The sequence below is a fragment of the Schistocerca serialis genome, chromosome 4 (genome assembly GCF_023864345.2).
Source record: "Schistocerca serialis cubense isolate TAMUIC-IGC-003099 chromosome 4, iqSchSeri2.2, whole genome shotgun sequence".
Taxonomy (NCBI): Eukaryota; Metazoa; Arthropoda; class Insecta; order Orthoptera; family Acrididae; genus Schistocerca; species Schistocerca serialis.
Genome location: NC_064641.1, coordinates 604,974,308 through 604,998,890, shown reverse-complemented (window position 1 = coordinate 604,998,890; position 24,583 = coordinate 604,974,308). Strand labels below are relative to the sequence as shown.

Genomic DNA, 24,583 nt, shown 5'->3' with positions numbered 1-24,583 from the left:
GTGATAATAATGATGATGCTACGACATATTGGGAAAGAACTGTTTTTATTCCAACGCTGGACCATGTTACGACTGACACGAGAGTAGGTTTTGCTGAAGAAAATATTTATCATTTAAAATTCAACATACTTTTGCCCTCACAACTACTGTGTCATGACAGTAATAATCTGGCACATATATCGAATCAGTGCTTAACTGAACTACCGTTCTTTGAAGGAGAATCACTCTTTGTGACTAAAAAGAGACTAATGGGAGAGATTCTTCAATATAATCAAACAAGCATGAACGCCCTTAATGATCGTGATTCTGTTATGCAAGCATTGTCTGTCTGTCCTAGATCTGACTACCCTACTTTGCACACACAGTACAAAATATTTGCTTGTCTACCTGCATCAACTGCTATAGTAGAAAGAAGTTTTTAACAATTTTGGCGTACGAAGACATGGCTAAGGTCGACAATGGAGGAGGATCAACTTAATGGCTTAGCTCTGTTGAATGCTCGCCCTGACACTGATTGTCCTATTACAGAAAGGATTGTCCTATTGCACGGGAGAATAGGCACACAGGATTCAACATTTAAGGAAGAGAACCACAACTGTAACTTTTTTATATCATAAGATGGCACTGACTTGTATATGTGTGTAATCAGTTTAAATGAAACTTTCTTAAATTCTACATGTGACTTGATTATTTTTTATTAAGGTAAAAGTAAAGGTAGCTCAAGATATCTTTAGCACCCCCTCCTGGAGGTTTTTCTGTATCCACCACTGCCCAGAGTTTGGAGGCTGTGCGCTGTCAGGGCTCACTGAGTAACTAACTGACAGCACATAACCGGGTGCAGAGACCATTTGCATTCATTCTCTCATTTTCATTGTTGTGACTTATTCTGTACCCTGCCCTCATGAAACTAAACTCACTATGACCCTGGACTCCAGCTATGCTCTTTGGGACTTCACTATAATGCATGAGCTGTACATAAAGTTTCTGTCTTTATTAAACTGCATACTTTCATGTATGCGTTAAGTTACCACAGGAACCCCTAGACCAACTGTCATGGAATCACCCTTTTCCGTGACAGTGAATCAAAGTATTAATTATCACCTAAAAAGTTCCACAATTCTTTGTTTGTTTGCACATACATGCATGTAGCCCCAGTAAAAATTAAAATCCTTGCACTTTTGCACGCCAACAGAAGAACCAAAACAAAGTAGCACAGTCCTTCAGTAACACGTATCATGCTGTAATTCATTTTGAGCAGTGGCAAAAACAATGGAGCTCTGTAAGGTCAATCCATACAACAACATCTTTAGCCATCTGATTGGTCTGACAACCGTAAAATTTCCACTGCTGCCTAAAATTACTGCAAAATATTCAACAGTCCGTGCCATTTCATTTTGTCTCTTCCAGAGATGATACAATACTGTGATGTGGAGATTTCGATGTATACAGGTACTGCAGATAAATGCCTGCAAAAAAATTATCTATGTAACTTTTATTCGAAGGGAGAAGTTGAACTTTATGACTACTCCTTAAAAACTGCTGCTGTTTAACTGTATTGTTTTTATTTGTGACAAACCTGTCTTATTTTTAACAAACCTTTGTGGAATATTCTACATACTATCCACTGTAATGACAACATGGCATGTTTGATATAGCCATAATGGAACAGGAAGCATAACAACACACAGAATGACAGTTTTAAGTGTTGAAACTGGTCATTAGCAATAAATAGTACTGAATATGAGCTTGACTATTAAAAGTTTCTTCAAAACATTTGTAGGTTTCATTTTGGGTGAAAAAACACTTAAAAAACCAAACATAATGACTAAGTACCTTATTTTGAGATAGGTGTGTGTTGTTCTTGTATGCAAAATTTTTTTCTGTACCATCAAGGAGGCAGTAAACAGTAAGATCAGTAGGTAATTATGAATAGTCCTTACAGCTGTTATTGTAAATGGGTCTTCCAACAGCAAATTTTAGTTTGATTGGAAGTACATGCCAATACAGTGATGCACTGTATATATGAAGAACGCTGCATACATGTGGGGATCATAACCTTACTGATTTACTCGAGAGGCTTCAAAAACTAAATTGCATGTGTTGTCTCGAGCTAAAACTATTACACATGAAGAGTGGCACCTTGTCAGAAGATAGTACATGGTCTGGATCTCCTGCAGTTCTGTTGCAATATGGGTAACACGCACATCTCAGTGTGGGAGTCAAGTAGTGCAGCTTCTGGAAATGAACTGTAGAGTTGATATATGTGGGACAGTAAGATTCTTGTGGGCAGGAAGCCTAAATTGCACACAGATTCACTGTGAAATTCTGGCAGTTTATGGACAAAATGCAGATATCACAACGAACTGTAGCAAAGTTGTGCCAACAATACGACCATGGCTGCGCACACATGCATGATGCTTAAAGAGAAAGAAATCCACCGACACTGACCCCGTTCACGTTGATATAATTGGCAAATTGAAAGAACAGATTTTCCAATGATGTGCAAGTTCACACAGCTGTTTTCAAATGGCTCGGTGACCAGGGAGCAGATTTCTACCGCCAAGAAACTGAATGGCTGGAAAGAATGTTCTGACCATTCTTATAGAAATTTAGAGACTATGTTGAAAAATAGTATCATGTATCTATGTCACTCTGAAGTGTAGTCCTGTAGGTTTCATTAGTAAAAGATGTGTGATAAAACTGTGATGCCGTATATAAAGCCACCACAGAATAAAAAATTTCTGTTAAACTACAGTCAAGGGGAAGATGCTTCAGTTAAGTGATATATGAACTGAAATCTCAGACAGAAGAAAACCATTTTTTTTTTTTTTTGTGTATATGTAACATTTAAATTGAGGTTTCGTGCTTGTGAGGTTTATCAGCATGTTCATATGCACTGTACAGTTGATATAAGAAGATGGAAAGACACTTTTTTCTCAACTGTCAGTAATGTGGTCTCTCAATCATCAGGATTATCAATGTTTTATCTGTTACCCTGAATAATCACAGCTATTTCTCAGGATCACTTCAAAACGAAAGGACTTTGGGGTTAAAAATGCTGGCATGTATGATAACTACTGAAGGGTTCCCCCCCCCCCCCCAATATTAACCATTCTGTAAGTGACAGAAAGTTCATATTAATATTCAATTTTGCACTGAACATCTCAGAGACCTAATATCAATTTCATCATCTACGCTGTCGCTTGCTTTTTTTTTCCCTTCATGTTTCATAGAGTTGGATTAAACTGACTACACAAGAATGATGTGTAATTTAAATATGTGCTACAGGACTCACATGCAGACAGTCAGCATCTTCCATACGAATGTAGTCTTTAAGTGGCAGATGTAAAGCAGCTACATACTGCAGAAGTAAGAATGCCCAACCTGCAATACCACAAACATCACGTAGATACCAAGTTTTACCCGCACTCATGGCAGCAATAACTTGGAATAACATCCCTGCCACAACCAGAGTAATTGAGCGATGGCAAAAAAGGAGCCATTCCCTTAATGACTCCGAAGCTGGCAGAGGGTGGGGCATGAATGACAATGCCACTAATGATGGCGGTATCTGCAAGTACTCTTCAGTTACTGATGCACTCGCTAGCATAATGACGCAAATACTAGCTGATAGTGCTCGAGCCAGCTGGACAGTAGAACGAGCTGCAGCCAGCAGTCTGCCATACACCTGTTGAACAGAAGTCACATTAAATAATTAGCAAGTAAATTTTCTGATATAAGTAGATGGAACAATTACTTAGAGCAGACATAAATTAATTTTATCTCGACTGGTCCGTTTACACGCTACTTGGTTGCTTACTGCAGTAGAAACACACATTTTCAGATGTAACATTGCTTGGAAAAATGTAAAGCTCAATCTAGATTTTTAGTTGGGTTGCAAGACAGCCAAGATGTGTGTCACTGATCCTCATAAAAACTTTTCCTTGTTATATATCCTAGTCAATCAAATTATTTTATAGGCCAATGAGTCAGCTATTTGCAAAAGAGGCTGAAACATTGGTATTTTATGACATGATATTATCACACACCTGGAAAAGTGTTACAGAAAATGATAATGCCTGTCGAAGTTTACACTCACACATCTCACTGACGACTTTGTTGTAAAACTGTGGAGCATATATTATGCTCACACAAGAGAGCTTTCCTTAAATTGGCCAGCTCCTCTGTAGGAATAAACAGAGTCTGAAAAAATAAATAATAGGTAACTCTGTTATATACAGCCTTCTGGGTTTCAACAAGCAACCAGAACAGAACCGAGAAAGACACCGTGTTTCTTGAATTCTGGAAAACCTTTAATTCATTTCCACATAATAAAAAAAATATCATTATGGAATATTATAACATGTTTAGAACTGTACTGAAGAGGGTCTGTCAAATAGATTTCAGTACATCAACAGTATTACAAAAAGGATAGATTGTTACCCACCACATAAAGGAGATGTTGGGGGCACACAGGAATAATGAAAAGACTGCTATACATTTTAGCTTTCGGCCAAAAGGCCTCCTTCTGAAGTAGAAGACGCACGCACAAATGCTACTCTGCCTGACCACTGTGACCGATCACAGTGACCACAGACAGTGATTAAGAGTGTGTGAGTGCGAGTGTGTGTGTGTGTGTGTGTGTGTGTGTGTGTGTGTGTGTGTTTTCTACCACAGCAAGAGGCCTTTTGGGTAAAAGCTAAAATGTACAGCAGTCTTTCCATTGTGCCTGTTTGCGACTCACTGTCTCCTCTACTCGATGAGCAACAACCTATCCTTTTGATAATATTGTTGTTATTCAATCCTCAATTTTCCGTTGTTAGATTTCAGTATGTCATTGCTCATGGAGGTACACTTCCTCAGGCATACTGTTTTTTAGCATACTACAACCAAGTGTGATAGTATCATTACTGTTCACTAATTATAAATAAATGACTTTGCAGATAATGTTTTTATCACATTTTTCTCGTGCAAACCAGTTGCACACAAATAGTTCACACTGTTAGAAATTGTTCAGGAAATGCAGAAGGACTTGTGGATGACCAATGCTTGACACAAAAACTGGCAAGATACCATTAACTTAATTGAATAGAATGGAATTAATCTAAATAAATAAAATTCCTATACTGCTTGGCCACAAAATTATTGATCACTCATTTAAATTCATAACAATCTAGAATTTGATAGGAATGAATTAAAGTGGAATGGCTGTACACTTATGGGGAAGGCAGATGCCAGACAAATTTACTGAAAGAATCTTAGGGAAAAACATTTTACCCACAAATCCTTCATTCAGACAATCCTTTAGTACTTTTCATTGATTGTTGCTGACCACCAATATTTGCTTCTGTCTGTAAACTGCTTGTTTGTTATGGAGCGTACTGTTCGATGACATTTCCTCCTCCCTAGCACAGCAAGTTTGTTTGGGATTCCTATCGTATTGGTTTGTTCTGGCATTTTTTTAGTGTTTATTATAAACAATGCACTTTCTACGTTGCATTAACACAAGATGTATAGACGATTCAAAGACCCCCACCATCAGAGGTTTATTCAGTCAGCTTGAGATTTTTATTGTCAAAACTGAGAGGCTGTGTGTATGTAAGATTCAAAATATATTCTACCATAATTTGAACATTTGTGACATTACGCTCATTGAAAGTAGTTTGATGTCACCAAGGTGGTCTTCATCCTAAAGCCTTCGACGCATTTTGTTGTTGACAGGCACTTATGTGTATACGTGTTTTTGTTGTTGTAAATGGCACATTTTCTCTGAGTCTCAAGTTTTATTATGGAGCTTTTTCCTCTTGTTTACATTTTATTGCTGCAATATTATCCTGCAGTAAAGGACTAAAGTGAAATTCTTTGTAAGACTATCAGTTTTTACCAGTCAAATTTACAAAAACTAAAATGAAAACTAAAACAACTAAAATGAAAACTAAAACAACTAAAATTTTCCAGAATTCAAAAATCCTAGTTTTTTTTCAGTTTTTTTCCAGATGAAAAAATTCCCAGGTTTTTCCCGGATTTCCTGGGGCATATACACCCTGTGAAGCTATGGTTCAAGAGAAGGTCTACCAAATTCTTGATAGGTTGCCTTACTGGCTATGGGAACTTTAAGAAATACTTACACATGATAAATATAGAGGCAGAAGCCCTTAAGGGCAGGGTATGTGGTGAAGAGGATGAAACTGTGCCACATCTAATCTTCCAAAAAGAAGCTCGGGAGGGTGAAAACACAATATTCAGATCTGTAGAGCCTGAAGAAATCCTGTTTAATGAGGAAATCGTAAAGGATGTCCTACTGTTTCTTATGGGTACTGGTTAGCTTTACTAGAATCACAAGGCATGAAACAGCACAATACACTCAGTTTCGGTTCGGGGAACAATGGGCTAAGACTACTGTTGTTTCTGTCTCCCCTGCACAAATCAAATACAAACATTTTCTTTCTCCGAGATGCCACGATGAATGCTGATATTCTTGTGTGTGCGGGAATTTCTCTATCCTAAAAATTCCAATGTGCCGTGCCCACCATACATACTCTGCTACCCTTGTACTCATTTTATGTATGTAAAGCACATCTCACCTATTAAATTAAAAATGGCCCTACAATTCTCCACCTGACAGCTGTGATTAGGAAATCTGCATCTACAATCATCACAGAATCATTTGAGCCTCTTTTTCCACTTGGTCGCATGCCAGTCAACCATGATCATTTCTGCTTACTGGTAGGCACTAGCTCGGCTTCCACCTCATGCCTGATGCTAGCATTTTTACCAATATGTTAGCTGCATGCAGGAACTGATGATAGCCTCTTAACCTTGGCAGCAGCTGGCATTCATGACATGAGTCATAATTTGCAGATGACTGCACCTTGTGCATTCAGTTGCCACCAGCAGAATCTCCTCCGTACCTTAGATGAGAACACCGCTGCCTCCCCCCCCACCCCTTCCAATAAAGTAAGAATACAAAGTGGACACTAGACTTCTTTCGCAGCCCAACAATTTCCCTAAGAGAATAATGTAGGTGCTCCCAATCACCTACAAACCCATCCTCTGTGCTTGTTCCAAACTTTCAGGATCTTCAGCTGTAGAATCAACTGGTTGAAGTTTCTCACGCGCTAGCATGCTTTCAGCAGTGGGCAAAACCTCAGACATAATAAAAGGCAAAGGATGACAGCCATTTGGCCATTATCCTCTCACCTTCCGTGAAAAGATTCGCAAGCCCATAACTGTTTGTTATTCGATGTCGTGTCAACAGACAAAGACAATCAAATCAAAAGGCACTGTGATATTACAGATTCCATGTGACACTATATGCAACAGAGGTGCTGAAATATTTGTCCCTGTTGTTTAATTCCACTTGAGGCCTGGGTACACCCTGAAGCCTGTTCAGCTATGGCCAACACTGCTTCTTTTTCTGGACAGCGGCCAATTCTCCCTGAATCTGTACAGAACAGACATAGTCCCTATTAACCTTCAACCGAGATTCACCTGTACACATAATGTAACATTAGCCCAAGAAGTCACTAATAAGCAATGTTGCTGTGCTGCTTTTGTTTAGCACTACATTACGAAGCCACCTCACACAATGCCAATGTACTAAACATATGCAAACACTTAAAAAAGTTAGTTGATGCTATTCAACACAGTTCAGTACACAGATACTATTCTCTTCTGCACAAAGGTATGCGAGAACAAAGACTAAACAAAATGCTATGTACAAACAGAAACTCTGCTACTGATGGCACAAGTACGCAACTCTGCAGCTGTGACACCTGCATGAATGCATGTAACTAGCTGAAAACCGTAATGGACATCAATGGTCAGATGAACACATTTTGGCACTGAATTGAATCCCAGCATATTTGCAAAGGAAGTTCTTGTCGTATTCTTAGCATTTCTCTATCGTCTCTGATCTTAACCATTAAAACACAATTTATTTGATATACCATCGTAAATGGTTAGGTACCTGATTTCCTTTGAGATATGAGTTGCACTTTTCTTTCGCCTGCAGCCGGAGAAGCCATGCTTTCTGCCTTGTTAGTGTGTCCTTCAGAACACCTTCACAAGAAGGACATAATGCGTATGCTCTTTCCAGGTGTACTCTGCCAATAACAATGCAATACACAACATATAAAAACACCAAAATGTTAGTTAACTACAAATAAGGAATTTGTGTTACTTGGGTAATTTGTATAGCACATCTTTTATATTCAACCTGCCAAGATTAGGGTCATCTAGTGTCCTGACTTCTAACCACGCTTTCTACCACTACATTAACTGTGACAGTTATGTTAAAAACTACATCTCATATAAAATCCAATGTTTAGAAATTATTACGACATAAATAGTACAGAGAAAACATAGTGTCTATCCATTCACGGCAAATACAACAATAATGACTGATTACAGGCATGTCAATTTCAACTATGAGCATTAGTGCATGGAAATGTGAGAAGAGGTGGAAGACACGAATAAAGAGGAACATGATGAAACACAATGAAGATAAGAGAGAAGATAGTAGCATTTGCTTTAGTGTGTCAGAGGGAAAATTGACCATTTTTGGAGAAATATTACATGTGTGACAGAAGGAAGTGCAGCAGGGTAGCTGGTGGCTACAGGACTAAACAGCAAGGTCACAAGCTCCCTGTCACAAGAATTTGTAATGTTTGCCAGAAATTTGATCAAGTTACAGAAGTATGAAGAAATGGTAAAACTGAAGCATTAACAGCAATACTGCTGTGGAGCTGAGAAATAGTTATGGGAGTAGAAAGTATTCTAAGGGCTCTCCCAGGGTCCAGGGATGCCTGTGGTGGGAGAGACCTCACCTCCATCTGACTGACACCAACCCAATTAAGAAGTAAGACAGTTACAAAGTAAAGATTGTCATCTAGCCAGGAAGATTCATAATAGTGAAAGTGAAAAGGGTACAAATGCAATGAACATAACTAGACTAACTATAATAACAAAATAAAAGTGACGAAACAATCAGATCAGTAGATGGGTACGGCCAGGCAAGTATTCCCTGGGACTAAGTGTGCGATAAGGCCAGCCGTCCCAATCATCCCAGTGCTGATCTACTGCAGCCAAAGTGTTAAAGGTGGAAGCAGCACCCACCATTCATCAGAGTCTACCCCTAAAATGGAAATTAGATTGCAGCAGAAAAATGGACTAACTGTTTCCTAAATGAACTAAAACAGAGTCAAATGTGGATGAACAGGGCAGCTCGCAAAACAGGCAGGGTCAAGGGGCCACCACACCAAGTATGTCGTGAGTGATGCCCCAACTTCTACCACCCCCTCCACCCCCCAAAAACAAATGTAGTTTAAAATATTATATCTGAGAATAAAAACCACTTTCACTGAGTACACTAATAACCTTAAGAACTGTTCATATGTTGTCCATAAGAAGAGGTCATTCCATCAGCATGTAAGCTATTGTCTGTAACGCACATTACATAAAACAAAACTGTGCGTTAATCTGATATGACCAATATGGTAGGATGGCGGATCCCTTCCAGGAGGAGCAGAAAGGAAAGTACCATGCAGCTGCAGTCTGCTTGATAATGTGGAGTTTACTAGTAAGGGGAATAGTCCATCAGATGATATTCCATCTGACTGAGGAGAGGTCTTATTTGTGCCCACATTTCTGTACCTGAGATCAATAAGGGTAAATGTTGCGCGACTGTTTCTGCAGCCAAACAGGCAGCCAGATCATCCCCCCCCCCCCCCTCTCCTCCGGATACCCACATGACTTGGGACCCAGAGGAAAACATCTGTGCATGCTATATGACTAAAATTAGTGAGAGCCATGAGAGGGCAGTTGCCACAAAGTAAACTGCCTTTGTATGCAACAACAATTTCATAAATGGGATAATTATGAAATTGTGAGATAGTGTTTGTGTAACTGAGCACAAGTTGGTACCACTGGAACTGAAGTAGTAAGATACCCACTTCTAAGTTGTCTATGGGATTAGTCCAGAAAGTGCCATTGGCTAGTCTTACTCCACAATTGATGGACTAGGACCAATAACTTTATGTGATCCGATCCCCAAGACGCATTGGTAAGAAGCAGAGTCATAAGTGTTCACATGGAACTTGCCTTTAGTTAATGACTATGGGGCAGCCATGTCAGCTTTTATCAAAGAGGAGTCTCACAAATTGGGAATGTGTTACAACTAGTGATGTAAAATGCCTGGGTATTTAAAAGTTGGGGCAAATGCCCAAAATTCATAAATGCCCAGGCATTTATGCATTTCAAAGGTTAACTGATTATCAGCACTTATAAAAAAAATTTTAAGTCATATTTTGTACTGGAAAAGGTGTTTTGCAACACTGCTTCAGTAGTAGTTGTGTAACCAAGTTGAAAAATCTGCTTGCGAGTTAGAGAAGAGTTATTAGGAGAAATAAATTGGACTGTAAACACAACTATACATTTTAATTAGGTCAATTCTTGCGGCAGTTCATAAAAAAAACGAAAGGAAACTCAAGTTTAAAAGTAATTCTTGAAAAAAGTATATTTTGTGTGTTAAAGAGGTAGCCTGTAGGTGTATTTTTACTTATCCTATACTACTTCACTAAAATTAGAGTAAAAAAAGTTAATCCATAATGATTTTAATCAGGGATTAGTCATGTGTCGATTCTAATTCCACGAGTCCGATAACCGCCAATTCTCTAGGGATCTATTAGTATCTGAATGTAGCAATTCCAGCTTCTTGGGCATCAATTCTTCACTATTAGATCTTTTTTACGTTCGTGTTCTCATTTTATCTTCACAGCAGTGCAACCAAATGAAAATAGAGTACAAAATAGGCAGAACAGAAAACTTTAGTCTGTCTCAAATGTCGTATCTGACAATAAAAGCTTTTTCTTGTTTTTCACTGAAAATAGTTTAACATTTAAGAATACATTTATTATCATGAAACACATGTCAGCTGTTTATTACATTCAGTAATAAGTTTGCTATCAATAATCATTCCTCAGTAATATTCAAAGCTTTGGCTCTGATTATAAAGTGTGTTACATTACAAAGCAATGACCTACGACCAGTAGTGCTGGTGGTGGTGGGTTTTAGCCAGCTTATCACTATACACAGCTGTTCAATGGTGTGTGTGCGCGCGCGCGCTTTCTTTGGTTGGCTCTGAGCACTATGGGACTTAACATCTACGGTCATCAGTCCCCTAGAACTTAGAACTACTTAAACCTAACTAAGCTAAGGACATCACACAACACCCAGTCATCATGAGGCAGAGAATATCCCTGACCCCACCAGGAATCGAACCCGGGAACCCGGGCGCGGGAAGCGAGAACGCTACCGCACGACCACGAGCTGCGGACTCGTGCTTTCTTTCCTTGCATTCTAAGTAATAAAGGCAATGAATAACACGTATGCCTACATGTAAACATTTACTAACTTCCAATACTGGGAGTATCATCTATCCCTTATTTTGACTGGAGTATTATACATTCTAGCAGAAGAAATTTACAAAGTATTTTTTTATATAAATGCCCACATTTTGGGCATTTAAAACTGCTTTAGGCAAATTCTCGGGTAAATGCCCATTTATAAATGCCCTACCCACATCACTAGCTACAACATCCACGTCCTGAGTACCAAAGTAGAGTTCTGGATCTGTGTGGAGAGTAGCATGATGACAGAAATGCATGACTCAAGTTTTTTTGGGTGAGAATTGGAATTCATCTGAAGGGCTCCAAACACAAACCCTTCAAATGGCTCCTTGGAGCTGGTGTTCAACCAATATTACACATTTGTAGCTATACCAAAAATAAATGATGTTGACATTTAGTACAGGGGCAACCACTGGTCTGGCAGAGGTCACTAGCCCATTGATAGTAATGAGCTCTGTGAGACACTGTTCACTTGGACCAAGGGGAGCCTAGATGTTCAACTTCAACCCAAAACAAGTTGGATAAATTCCAACAGAGAAAAAGCCAATTAAAAGTGTTGAGGGTGTTGTGTGACAGGTGCTACTTGAGACACTGAACAGTTCTTCGATGATTCTGAATAGCTGTTGCAATGTCTTCGGTTCACCATGGCAATGACCAACAGTGGAATGGAACAATAGAAATGGGGATAACAGTTGGCAGAGGCGATCAGTGACATCTCCCACTATCTCGTCATTGCAGTCTGATGGAGACACGACGTACATGGGGGCAAAACATATACAACTGGCACTTGGCTCTTGAAAGAGCCTAACATGTAAGTGGTCCTTCAGGTAGTGAGACGGAAGAGACAGGACAACTTGGAAAATGGTCACTTTCACAAATATTGTCTTGCAGTGACCATTGAAGAGAAGCCTGGAGATGAGGGGAAGAGAGCATAGGGTTGACAACTGAAAAGAGCCATGGGCAGCACTGAAGTGGGTAGAAGTACTGTATACTGAGGAGACAGATCAAGACTGGAAACAAGCTGGTCAATAACAAGGCCCCTACCAGAGCAAGTAGTATTTCTGCATAGGGGGTGGTGCATACTGAAATCACTAAGTATGAGACAAGGGAGGAAGAGTTGTTGGATCAGGTAAGTAAGTAAGTAAGTGCCCTACTTGAATGTAATTAGTCTTACAGATGGTGATCTGCTGGGGTCGTTTGCACTTGCACTGCTTTTGCTTCCAACATGCAACACAGATTACAGGACAAACATTAGTTGCAGTTCTGGTAGATAACAAGAACATCTGTTGCAGTTGCACTGAACTATCATGTTAAAGATGCCCCGGTTAGGTATAAAGCCATATGAAGGACTTGTCAGGACCCACAATCACTCTCTGTCACCAGTAGGGTTGAACAACATTCATGAACATCAGTTCAGAGTTCGAGGGTGCAGGGGGGGGGGGGGGGGGGCGATCTGGTGCATCCAGAGCCACTGGAGAAATCTCCCAAAATTTCTTCGTTTTCTCTTATTTCTTCTTTTTCCCTTTCACTATCCTTTTCTCTTTGAGTACTTTTGACTGTCAAGAATCTTGTTAGGGCTTATGTGTAGCAACAGAAGAATAGTGGGGAGCTCTGTGATCCACAATAGGTTGCTGGTCTGTAGATTTCTGGGGAGCTGGTTCCTGAAATGGAGCCCTGAATGGATACTGCAGCAAAACACCATTCACCAGCCAGTGCAGTGAGCCGTTCCCAAAGATGGTTTTCAAAAGAACTATAAGAGGGGAGGGTCTACTGTTACATGGTCTAGTTTATTTGTGCATCTTTCTATGGTCAATGTCAAGGAAGTAAATGCACTATATGTACTACTGATGACCTGCCCAGAGTGGTAAGTCTATAATTGAGACTGGACAAAATAGTCATTTTTCCAAGCTTCAAGATACAATATTATAGAATCTATGACCTTCAGTTCCTTGATTTTGCATTCCTTGATTCCCACAACTGACAAGCAGGTGGAAGCACACATGGTGAATTTCCATGAAGTGACCAGCTATGGCTTCCCAAAACTGTGTCAACTGTCGAAATATTACCATAAAAGTTTCAATAAATCAGTTCAGGAGATAAGGAAGGCTATTTGTGTACAGGAAATAGAGAGGGCTATTTAAAGTAAAATATGTTCAAAACACAAATATTTAAAAACTTAACACTTTATGCACATTATCCTGGTGAACTGAATTGATCTAATATAACGAAACAATATCTTAACTGCTTAGCTTACAACCAGCCAATCAAAGACATGGAGGCAAAGTTGGCTATATCCAAATCTGCATTTCAACCGTAACGCCCCATAAATAGTCCAAGGCTATGTAAGGGCCAATTCATGTCAAGTGGTCTAATTTCAGAAAATGTTCCACACAACCAACGAAGATTTTGATGAAATTTTATATGAACAATCACACATGTTCCCAAAGAACAATGGTAAAGTTTCATGGTCATTTATTTAATACAGTCATTTGTTTGACCCTAAAGTACAGTTCTCAACAGTGCACGGGTGAGTTTTGGCAACTTTGAGACATAATATCTCTGGTAATATTTTCTCGAGAGAAACAAAACTGAGTCAGCTTGTACAATTTTCTGCACTCTCTTAATCGAAAAAATAACAAAAGATTTCGTGTGTGATATGCACAATGATGATTTAAAGCAAACTCAGCAAAAAAAACACACTCAAGAAAATGTGAAGTTTAGCTTTTTACATCTTCGGAAGTAACTGCGAGATTCACTTGAAACTTTTCACAAAACAACTTACCAATATAAAGGTCTTACTATATAAAATTTCATTCCCCTACTGCTTTCTAATACTTTACAATTTCCGGCACCTCCTGACGTAGTGAACAGCATGATAGAGGGCAAAAAGCTCTGCGGTAAAAATCGTGCACTGGTCAAGAAGCCAGCACTGAAACTTATCATCCCCAATGGCAAAATCACAGCCAACACCGTGGGCAGACTTGGAAAAATCAGCGTACAAAAACACGCTATCGGCAAGTTGTGAGCGAAGTTCGAGAAATTTGCAGCAATAGGTCACCTCGGGATCTAATCATTCGGAAATGAGCTGTGGACAAAATGAACACAAACCTGTGCCTGAAGCCAAGGTGGTCAAGGGCTCGCACCCATTCAGAAAGTGGCAGGAAGTGTGAACTGCAGTTGCTGAAGTAGGTGACGAAACTGGATGCCAGAAGGCCACAGAGAAGAAATGTACATCTCGTATTTGTGGTCAAGAATGTACTCCAAAAAAGGTTCAAAGGTTGGGTGGCCTGGCATAGAAGAAAGCTGACACTCATACCTACTGAGTAGGATGTCGCGCTGGTATGACAGTGGTAGTTCACCGGCTTCTGCGTAGAGACTCTCAACTGGACTAATATGGAATTCACCAGTGGCGAGACGGATCCCCAAATGGTTTAATGTATTCAGACGGCGTAAGATAGACAGTCGTGCAGACTCAGTCTGTAAAAATTCCCAGATGGAAGTGGAAAGACCACCACAAAGGCCCCATGTGTGCATAGTACATACAATGGATGTCCGCCAGCAGGTATCATAGGCTTCTTCCAAATCAAAGAATACGGCCACTGTTTGTCGCTTCTGCAGAAAATTATTCATAATGAACATCGACAGGGTGACGAGATGATCAAACACTGAGCAGCGCTTTCGGAACCCACACTGAGCATTAGTGAGAAGATGGTGCGACTCCAGCCACCACACTAATCAACCATTGATCATACATTCTGTAACCTTCAAACACTGCTGGTAAGGGAAATTGGACAATAGCTGGAAGGAAGAGATTTATCTTTACCAGACTTAGATAGGGGAACAATAATAGCTTCACGCCAAAGCGTGGGAAATACACTGTCAGTCCAAATACAGTTGTAGGTATAGAGGAGAAAGCGTTTTCCCACAGGAGAAAGATTCTGCAGCATTAAGACGTGGATTGTATTGGACCCAGGTGCAGAAGACCTGGATGAGGAGAGAGCATGCTCTAGCTCCCTCATAGTAAAAGGAGTATTGTCGCATTCTCAATTCAAAGAGAGAGAAGAGATTGCACGAGCCTCCTCCACCTGTTTCCGAGGAAGAAAGGCAGGATGGTAATGGGTGGAGCTTGAAACCTCCGCAAAGTACCAGCCCAAAGCGTTAGAAACATCAACAGGGTCGACTATGACGTTTCCCGCCAGTCATACCAGGGATTGGAGAGTGGGCGGTAGTCCCGGAAAGCCAGCACAAGCCACCCCAAATGAGAGAGGATGGAGTAAAACTGTTGAAAGAGCTGGTGAAGGAAATCCAGCATGCTTTCTTGCTTTCCTTAATAGTGCGATGGCACAGCGCATGTAGTTGCTTGTAGCGGATGCAGTTCGTTAACGTAGGATGATGGTGGAAGGCACGAAGTGCATGCCGTCAGGCACGAATCGCACTGCCGCACTCCACAGTCCACCAAAGGACTTGGACCCGACAGGGAGAAGTAGTAGTGCTAGGGATAGAGGATTCAGCAGCCAAGAGAATAATCCATGAGGTGCTTGACCTGATCATCACAGCTGGTGAACAGGTGTTCGTCAAAGACTTCCAAGGAGGAATATAGCCCCCAGTCAGCAAGAGAGAATTTCCAATGGGTGGGCCGCTATGATTGTACAGGTGAGTCTCACAAGGTAATTGGTCACTCGAGTAAATATCGGAAAGAGCACACCACTTGAGACGTCGAGCGAACTGGGCAGAGCAGATCAAGAGGTCTAAGTGGGAAAAAGTGTGCCTGGAGTCAGAGAGAAACGTGGCTTCGACGGTGTTAAGGCACACAAGATTAAGACGATTAAGAAGATCCACCAAAAGAGAACGTCTCGGGCAGGCGACAGGCGAGCCCCAAAGAGGATGATGGGCATTGGTGTCACCAAGGAGCAGAAAGGGTGGAGGAAGCTGAGCAACAAGCTGCACCAGGTCCGCCATAGTGACAGCAGAAGACAACGGGATATAAATGGTGCCGAGGGAAAAGGTAAATTCAGGAAGGAAAACACGGACAGTAACTGCTTGCAGGTGGGTGTGCAAGGGGATAGGACGATGACAAACATCATCTCGTAGCAGCAGCATGACCCTACCATGAGCAGGAATCCCCACCATAGGGGGAAGGTCCATCTGTAGCGTAGTAAAATGAGAAAGAGCAAAATGGTCTTGAGGACGTAGCTTGGTTTCTTGGAGACAGACTACAAGCGGACATTGTGATCACAGGAGCAGCTGGAAGTCCGCGACGTTAGACTGAAGGCGACGCATACTCCATTATAAAATGGCCATAAAATTTAGGAACACTGGAGAATGAAGAAGAAACACTCACCTCTATGCCCGCTTAGGGCGAGCTGTCAAGGGAGGATGGCCACTAGAATCCACAGGTGGAGGATCTTCGTCCATCAACTCAGCGGGATCAACGGAGCTTCCCCAGCGTCGGTCTGTTGAAAAGGACCGACGAGTCGAAGAGGGCTGACAAGTCGGAGAGGGGGAAGACTGTTTGCCTTTGAATGATTGTTTTGACTTTTGGCGATTGGCAGAAGAGCCAGACGGTTGCGAACTCGAGGTACGCAAGAAATCTTCCAGGCAATAATCCTATTTGAATTGATTGTTCGCTGGCTGCGTTGCAACTGTCTTCGCCGGGGAGGGCGAAGAACGGGTAGCAGAATCTACAGCCCAGGAACCGGGAGACGGAGTGTCAGCTTGAAGGCGAGGTGACTTTGCCACCATCGAACTAAACTGTAAGTCACAAGTTTGTGCGTAGCCATGTTTTTCGTGGGACACAGAGAGGCTAACATGGTGCCGTAGCTTCCAGGCATAGGGACATTCGGTTTACAGCTCGCCAACAGTTTCTGGGCAACAGGAAGAGGTACCCTCTCCTTCACCATTATCTCCTGAACAGCCCGCTCGTCTTGATAGACGGGACAAGAACGAGAAGAAACAGCATGTTCTCCATGACAATTAACGCAGTGGGGGGAAGGAGGTGGACAGGCACCTCATGTGCATCCCTTCTACAAGTGACACATTTGGCTGCATTTTTACATTAGATGCTGGTATGATTGAACAGTTGGCATTTATAACCCTCCAGCGGATTGGGAATGTAAAGGCACACACTGATGACTTCATAGAGTTTTTATCTTGGTACAAAGCGTTAACTGATCGAAAGTCAGGAACAATGTACGAGTGGGCACCAAATCGGTAGCTTCCTCCTTCATAACTCAATGAACAGCAGTAACGCCTTGATCTGATAGATAATTAGTTATTTCATCCTCTGTCAAACCATCCAACAGACGGGTGCAGATAACACCATGGCCTAAGTTAAGTGTCCTGTGAGCCTCCACTTTTATAGGGTACTCGTGAAGGAGTTGTGCCTCGAGTAGTTTCTGGGCCTGGAGAGCACTACCAATTTGCAAAAGCAGAGTTCCATTGCGGAGACGGGAGCATGACTTCACAGGGACGGCGATGCCATCCACGCCTTTCTGTATAACAAAGGGGTTTACAATAGCAAAAGTGTGGTTTTCGTCTAAACGTGACCCTACTAGATATCGAGGCGCAACAGGAAGAGACATTGAGGCAGGAGCCTCATTCCACTTTCTTTTATGGGAAACGCTCAGAGAAAGAGAAGGAAAATCAGTCATTGGGAAGAAGTCCCCGCAAGACAGACAGAGGGATTGATCGGCAGAGGAGGAAGATAATAGCTCAGGCAATCACCTTTCCCCGGGGCCTGGCCTGTACCAGGGTCTGGCCTGTACCAGGGCCGTACAGGCCAATCTGGGACTGGGAATTACCTGTTACTCAGTCTCCTACTATGCGTCAAATGCGTGGGTAGCCGTCAGGTACATACAGTGAGGAGAAGAAAAGATAAGAAGGAAAGGAAGAAAGAAAGGATGGCCTCAAACGCCGCAGCAGAGGTAAAAGAGGGCAGCGCAGGGAAAGGGCAGTACAAGAGACAATATTCCTACAAGCAAACCAACACAAATGAGCTTCAAAAGCCCATGAAGGCATGAAGCATCTTCCCAAGTGAGGGGAAAAGGACAGGAGAAGAGGAGACAAGCAGCACTGAAAGAGAAGCAGTGCTGCGAGGGCTGGGGTCCCGAGGGGAGGGGGGGGGGAGGGGGGGGGGGCAAAAGCAATAATGTAGTTTAAGGAAAAATTTCCAGTGTTGCAGCATATTTTGTAGTTCAAGATTTTATACGAATTTATTCAGGCAAAAAAGAACTTTCCATTCAGGTCAATGGGAAAAATAGATCAGAAACAAAAGTCACTGTTACTGAGCACTTTTGAAGAAACTATTTGTTGCTTACCAAATAAAAACAGCCCTGAAGTTAACAGTTTCAAAATTTTGTCACACACGAATGCTGCTAAGTGACATGAAATAGAATCAGCATGTATGGAAGGTAGGCAAATGGCTACCTTCTTTTGCGGGTGAATTCTAGGAAAGCGTAGCTCATCTATAAAGGAGACTGCGTACTGAACATTTTTGCAATCCCTTCTTGAGTACTGTTAGAGTGCTTGGTATCCCTCTAGCTTGGCTTAAAGGAAGGCGTTAAAGCAATTCAGAGGCATGCTGCTAGATCTGGTACTGGTAGCTCTGATCAACATGTGCATTACAGAAATGCTTCATGAACTCAAATGAAAATCCCTAGAAGAAACATGTTTGTTTTGTGAAACGCCACCGAGGAAGTTTAAAGAACTGTCATCTGCAACAGAGTACAGAAACATTCTATTGCTATGAACTTAAATCTCGCTTAAGGATTGTGAAGACAGGATACGAGAAATCAGAGATCATACTGACACATATATACGGTCATTCATCCCTTGCAGGCTCACACTGAAACTGTATGTGCACAATATAGTGGAATACATGTTGTAATGCCACAACAATTTTTTGGGCATTACCTCAGACTCTAGCAGTTCAGCCACAGTACTGTAATACAACCAATGAGCATTAATGTACTGGAATGTTTGAGTGCAGCATTGGGGCTGTTTATAACACACAATGGATTAGGCCAAACATGGCAATAACACAACAGAGCAGTAACATGGAACTCTAGCAGAGGAATGCAAGTCATTTTCACACTCCCAGGCCACGGATTTGTTGCAATAAGTCCAGACTTCCACCACTGCACCTGCAGGTATTGCCAAGTCGTCCTCACTGGACGTGGTACTATTCTGCTGCTAGGCTGCCTCTGGCCCATTCCAGCAGTTCTCAGTTTCTGCCCTCGAGGGCAGCAAACAGATCCCAGGCAATACAGCCGCCCACCACTTCACAGCAGTGCAGGCATATAGGAACCACAGGCTATCACTCACTGAAGGAGTTCCACCACGAGAGGCTGAATCCACATTAAGTAACTTTATAGTCTTCAGTGCCAGTGGCCCCTTACAGTGTGTGACCAAGTCCCAGCTTATAGGGTCGCAAGATGCTGCATAAGCTACAAGAGTCCGGAGTGCTGCGCACTATTTTCACTGCACAGTAGCTGTCAACTCACCACTGCCACTCACTGATCTTACTATGTGGTCAAAAGGGTGCAGGCACCACCTTCATTGAGACACTGGCAGTGTAATCAAATGAGCACCAATAAAATGTTTTTTTCTTTTTCTTTTGATGGTGTTTGACTAAGCTACCAACCGCCTGTTCCCAAGGCCTAGCTACACTGCTGTGATTCAACAATGCACAGAAGTCATTCTACAGTCCTGGACTATTTCGGCATCAAAATACTCTGATTTTTCCATTATCCAATATGCGTTTTCTAAATTTACCTTGCAGTCTTAGTTTTTATAACAAAAAGAATGTTAAATGTGGCACTAATGTATACAATGTTTGCTACAAACTATATTTTTACACAACCTTTATTTCGCAGTCATATCAAATTATCTTCCGACCTAACCTAGACATCAGGCTACATTGCAGATCAATGCCACTACAACCAAAATTTTCCATGAAGGAGGGGGCGACACAATCCTTAAATGATAAATATCGCCAACTGGGATCTTCTGTGACTTATTAAAAGCACCTGGTTGTGTCACTCATAATATACCACTAGAGAAGTTAAGCTTTTATGAAATACGTAGTTCAGCAAATGTCTAGTTTACGTCTTATTTAAGAAACTGAAACCATAAATTTACCCTAACATTGTAAAAAAGAATGCCACATCATCTGCATGAGGATAAATTACAATGGGGGTCACACAGTGTTTGGTCATTGGCTCAGTGTCCTCCTTGCTTTTTTAATGATCTCCCATTATTTTAATCATGAGACAGAATTAGATGGTACAAGCATTACTATAAATCCAGGCAAAGAAGGTTCAACATATGAAATGGTAATTGAACAATATTATAGAAAGGATAGATTGCTACTCGCCATAAAGATGCCTCCGAGTTGAAGGCAGCCACAATGAAAAAGACAGTTAATTTGAGTTTTCAGCCAAAGCTTTCTTCAGAAAGGACACACACACACACACACACACACACACACACACACACACACACACACACACACACACACACAGAGAGAGAGAGAGAGAGAGAGAGAGAGAGAGAGAGAGAGAGAAGCAAAATGCATTATGGCCAGAAATACCAGTTTTGTGTGTGTGTTTTTTACTTTCTAAAAGTGGCTTTGGCTGAAAGATCAAATATGCAAGTCTTTTCATTGTGCCTATCTACAACTCACTGTGCCATACTAACAGTATGTAGCAATCTGTCCTTTTTGTAATGTTGTTGATATTGCAATTGGGACTTTACACGGTTTGAAAATAGTAAGTGATGCTTTTGTGGAAGTTGCTGAACAGTTTTGCACAAATGGACAGGCTTTAAAGTCGCGGAGAGGTGGGGTGATGTATCAAAAATTTGCTGTTCATACAGTTAAGTGGTCTAGAAAAAATATTCCACCACATATTAACCTAGTACACCAACAAGAAATAACAGAGGGTAAGAAAACTGTACATCCTTAGATGTGTTGCTTGATGAAAAACTGTATATTAGGCTTACTAAAACATTCAGGTTCAACTACTTTTGCAACAAGAATAACTGCCAAGTTTGGAGATATGGATGTCAGTAAATTAATATACTTTTTATTTTCATTCATTGATGTCCTATGGCGTAACAGGCCTATTCTGAGGTAACCCATCAATTAGACAAAATTACTCATTGCACAAATGAAATTAATTAGAATTATATGTGGGGTTCACACATGTACATCTCACAGGTATCTCTTTAAGCAGGCTGTGAACATTAAACCACAGACTCAAAGAAGGCTACAGTCATTCATTTATGAAATTTGTCGTCAACAGTGCAACCAAGTTTGACAGTAACTGATATTCACAACTATAACATTAAAACAAAAAAGCTATCTCCATTGCCATTTAATAAATGTAACAATGACACGGACAGAACTGGCATATGCAACTACAAAAGTCTTTGATAAAATTGCAAAGTGTCCGACAGATAGTAGAAATATTTTTGAATGCACACTGAATGTTTTTCCTCAACAATTCCTCCTACAGCACAGGGGAATTCATCAATTGCGACAGTAACTTTAAGGCAAAAATGTAAATGGCCAGCAAAAAGCCAAATAGTTATTCTACTTTTTTCTGTTGGCATATTCCACATCAGGTTTCATCGCGAATTTCATCTATGGAGTAAGTAGCTAACTTCCAGTTTCAAATAAAGTTACCCTTGTGAACTCAGCTGTGGTACCTACAAGTTACAGATAGAGCTGAAAGGTACACACTGTACAAAATTCTTCAAAATTGGGTTTATGACCACAATGCTGATGACAAGACAAAGCAGACGAGTGGTATCACTGGGTTCAATATTCACCAACACAAACAAGTTGCGATTTGTCAGCCTACCTAAAAAATTAACTAGATGTGTGCAGCTGATCACGGGTTGGTATTTCATGCAAGACCCTCCATGGACATATTCTAGAGTTTGTCTATATTCCTGAATCCAAACACACTTAAGTATTAACCAACTTTCCAAACTGCCAAAGTTTATGACAAGTTTTTATTGGTTGACTGTGAAGTCTCTCACATATAAAATAGACAGCACTGTCACGCAACTACGTGTTTTTCAGCACTGAAAACTATTAATACAATAAAATCCCACACATGTAAATACTATTTAACTTATGGGACACCAGGAACACTTAACAACTCATATATTTTGATTACCTGTACTGTTCGATCTCTTCGTCAAAGTTATCTTCATCTATAGGAACAAATGACGCCAACTGCTGTATCTTTAACTGCTGGTTTATCGTGCAACTTCGACAAAATTTACTGGCCACCAATTTCTTATAATTGTGTGTGTTTGTGGCCGGAACTAGACGGTTCATATGGAAATCATGTTGTGCAGGGATAGGTTTGTTGTAGTCTCCGTCCTAAATGTGGGGCAACAGAATTAATAAATATGAATACAGAAACCTGAGAGTATCAACAACTGTATGAAATAGAGTTAAGCCGAAATAACACTCACAGAAGAAAAGCCATTGTATTGTTCGCAAAATGCGCACGTCCATTCATTTCGTTTCTCGTATGGTACTTTCGTATTTGTATTACAAAACCAACAGTTGACCAATGATGGAAATCTGGGTCTACAATCAGACACATATTCATTGTAACTGCAATAAAGCTCATACTAGCGTAAGTACAACGTGGGTCTTAATCAGTATCTCTACATTTCTACTCGACGGAAACTGGCAATCATTTCTGATGGAAAGTTTCAACTTACCGTACTTTAATGTATAAAAAGATGCCGGTACCTACAACTGCAAATCCGAGTACAATAACAAGTAGCGTCATAAATAAATCCATTATCTAATTACTATATACTAAGACATGCTTCAACAGGTCACCGTTCCCAAACTACACTTCAAATTAAATTTGAACTAATTCCCTCGCAAACTACCACGTGCCGTCTCATGGACGGCCATGTTTATTTAGTCTGCATAATTTGATGTATTTCACACTTCATGGTCAACATAAAGTTAAATCATGAACTTCACATTATAACGTAATTTGAAATAAAGTGGCGTGATTGTATGAACTTTCATGAGAAACATTGATTTATTATTGCTGAAAACATTTTAGGATGCATCTGTTAAAGTGATTAAATGATCTTTGACTACACAGTGTTTGTGCTCGTCAAATACAACCTTTGCCCGAACTACATTTTAAATGTTGTTTACATTAAAATGAAAGTGTGTTGTTTTTTTTTCGGGTTGAGTACTGCTGTGACATTTGACGTAATTTTAGGTTGCGTTAACTGTAGCATGAATGACAGCCGAAGTGGGAATGGCAGGCCCTTCTGAATTGAACACGGATTCCAGTGGCAGGGTGAAGGTAGTAAAGTTTGTGTGCAATGAAGAGTACGTTTAAATAGTGTTTTCACCCTATTATATTTAAATTTTCTTTCGACAGGGAGTAACTATCGTAAAACCAGTTATATACGGCAATATTGCGCGCTATTTTGGCAAAAAGCGAGAAGAAGATGGCCATACACATCAGTGGACAGTTTACGTCAAACCGTATAATAACGAGGATATGTCAACTTACGTAAAAAAAGTACATTTTAAACTCCACGATAGCTACGCGGAGCCGAATAGAGTTGTTCTCAAACCACCCTATGAAGTTACAGAAACTGGTTGGGGAGAGTTTGAAATAGTAATCAAGATCTATTTCCACGACCCTAATGAAAGACCGACTGTAAGTGTTTATAATAGCATAGACACAGCTCACAGTTAACCTTTAACTTCATACATAACATCAGTTACACTTAAAGAAAATTTCGGTAGATGAAAGCTGGCAGCTTAGTGTCATAAATTAGTTACTTTAGTAGCTTTCCGGCAACCATCAAGTGTTGGTACATGTAAACTACATTCTACGAGGAGCCTGTAGGAGTTATTGAACACTAGTTCACTTGATATGGAATGACCCAATCTCATCTCGTTGGATGTAATTGGCCATATGTTACGGTGTAAGTAACCTGTTATATTCTGTAAATGATTATAGTCTCTGTCATAGGACTTTTGGGTGAACCATGTTTCCACGCAAAAGTCTGACTGGCAGTATGGTAATTAAAATGTTAACAAACAGATAACCCATCCTTAACAGCGAAATTTGTGAAAATATGCCCCATAACAGACAGCCTACATCTTTAGTGCT

The 24,583-nt window shown here is 40.7% G+C and overlaps 2 protein-coding genes across 2 annotated transcripts in view; one reads left to right on the top strand and one right to left on the bottom strand.

Moving 5' to 3' along the window:
- LOC126475398 (uncharacterized) overlaps positions 1 to 23,382 on the bottom strand; it is a 31,145-nt gene extending 7,763 nt beyond the window's left edge. Inside the window, exons 1-5 of the mRNA XM_050103232.1 lie at positions 23,151 to 23,382; positions 22,896 to 23,013; positions 22,592 to 22,800; positions 7,970 to 8,105; positions 3,296 to 3,688 (exon numbers count right to left, since the gene is read on the bottom strand). Of these exons, the coding sequence (XP_049959189.1) occupies positions 3,296 to 3,688; positions 7,970 to 8,105; positions 22,592 to 22,800; positions 22,896 to 23,013; positions 23,151 to 23,233 (939 nt within the window). The 5' untranslated portion in view covers positions 23,234 to 23,382. The remainder of the gene's footprint in view (positions 1 to 3,295; positions 3,689 to 7,969; positions 8,106 to 22,591; positions 22,801 to 22,895; positions 23,014 to 23,150) is intronic.
- A 182-nt stretch (positions 23,383 to 23,564) lies between these two features.
- LOC126475401 (YEATS domain-containing protein 4) overlaps positions 23,565 to 24,583 on the top strand; it is an 84,379-nt gene continuing 83,360 nt past the window's right edge. The window contains exons 1-2 of the mRNA XM_050103235.1: positions 23,565 to 23,761; positions 23,840 to 24,124. Of these exons, the coding sequence (XP_049959192.1) occupies positions 23,696 to 23,761; positions 23,840 to 24,124 (351 nt within the window). The 5' untranslated portion in view covers positions 23,565 to 23,695. The remainder of the gene's footprint in view (positions 23,762 to 23,839; positions 24,125 to 24,583) is intronic.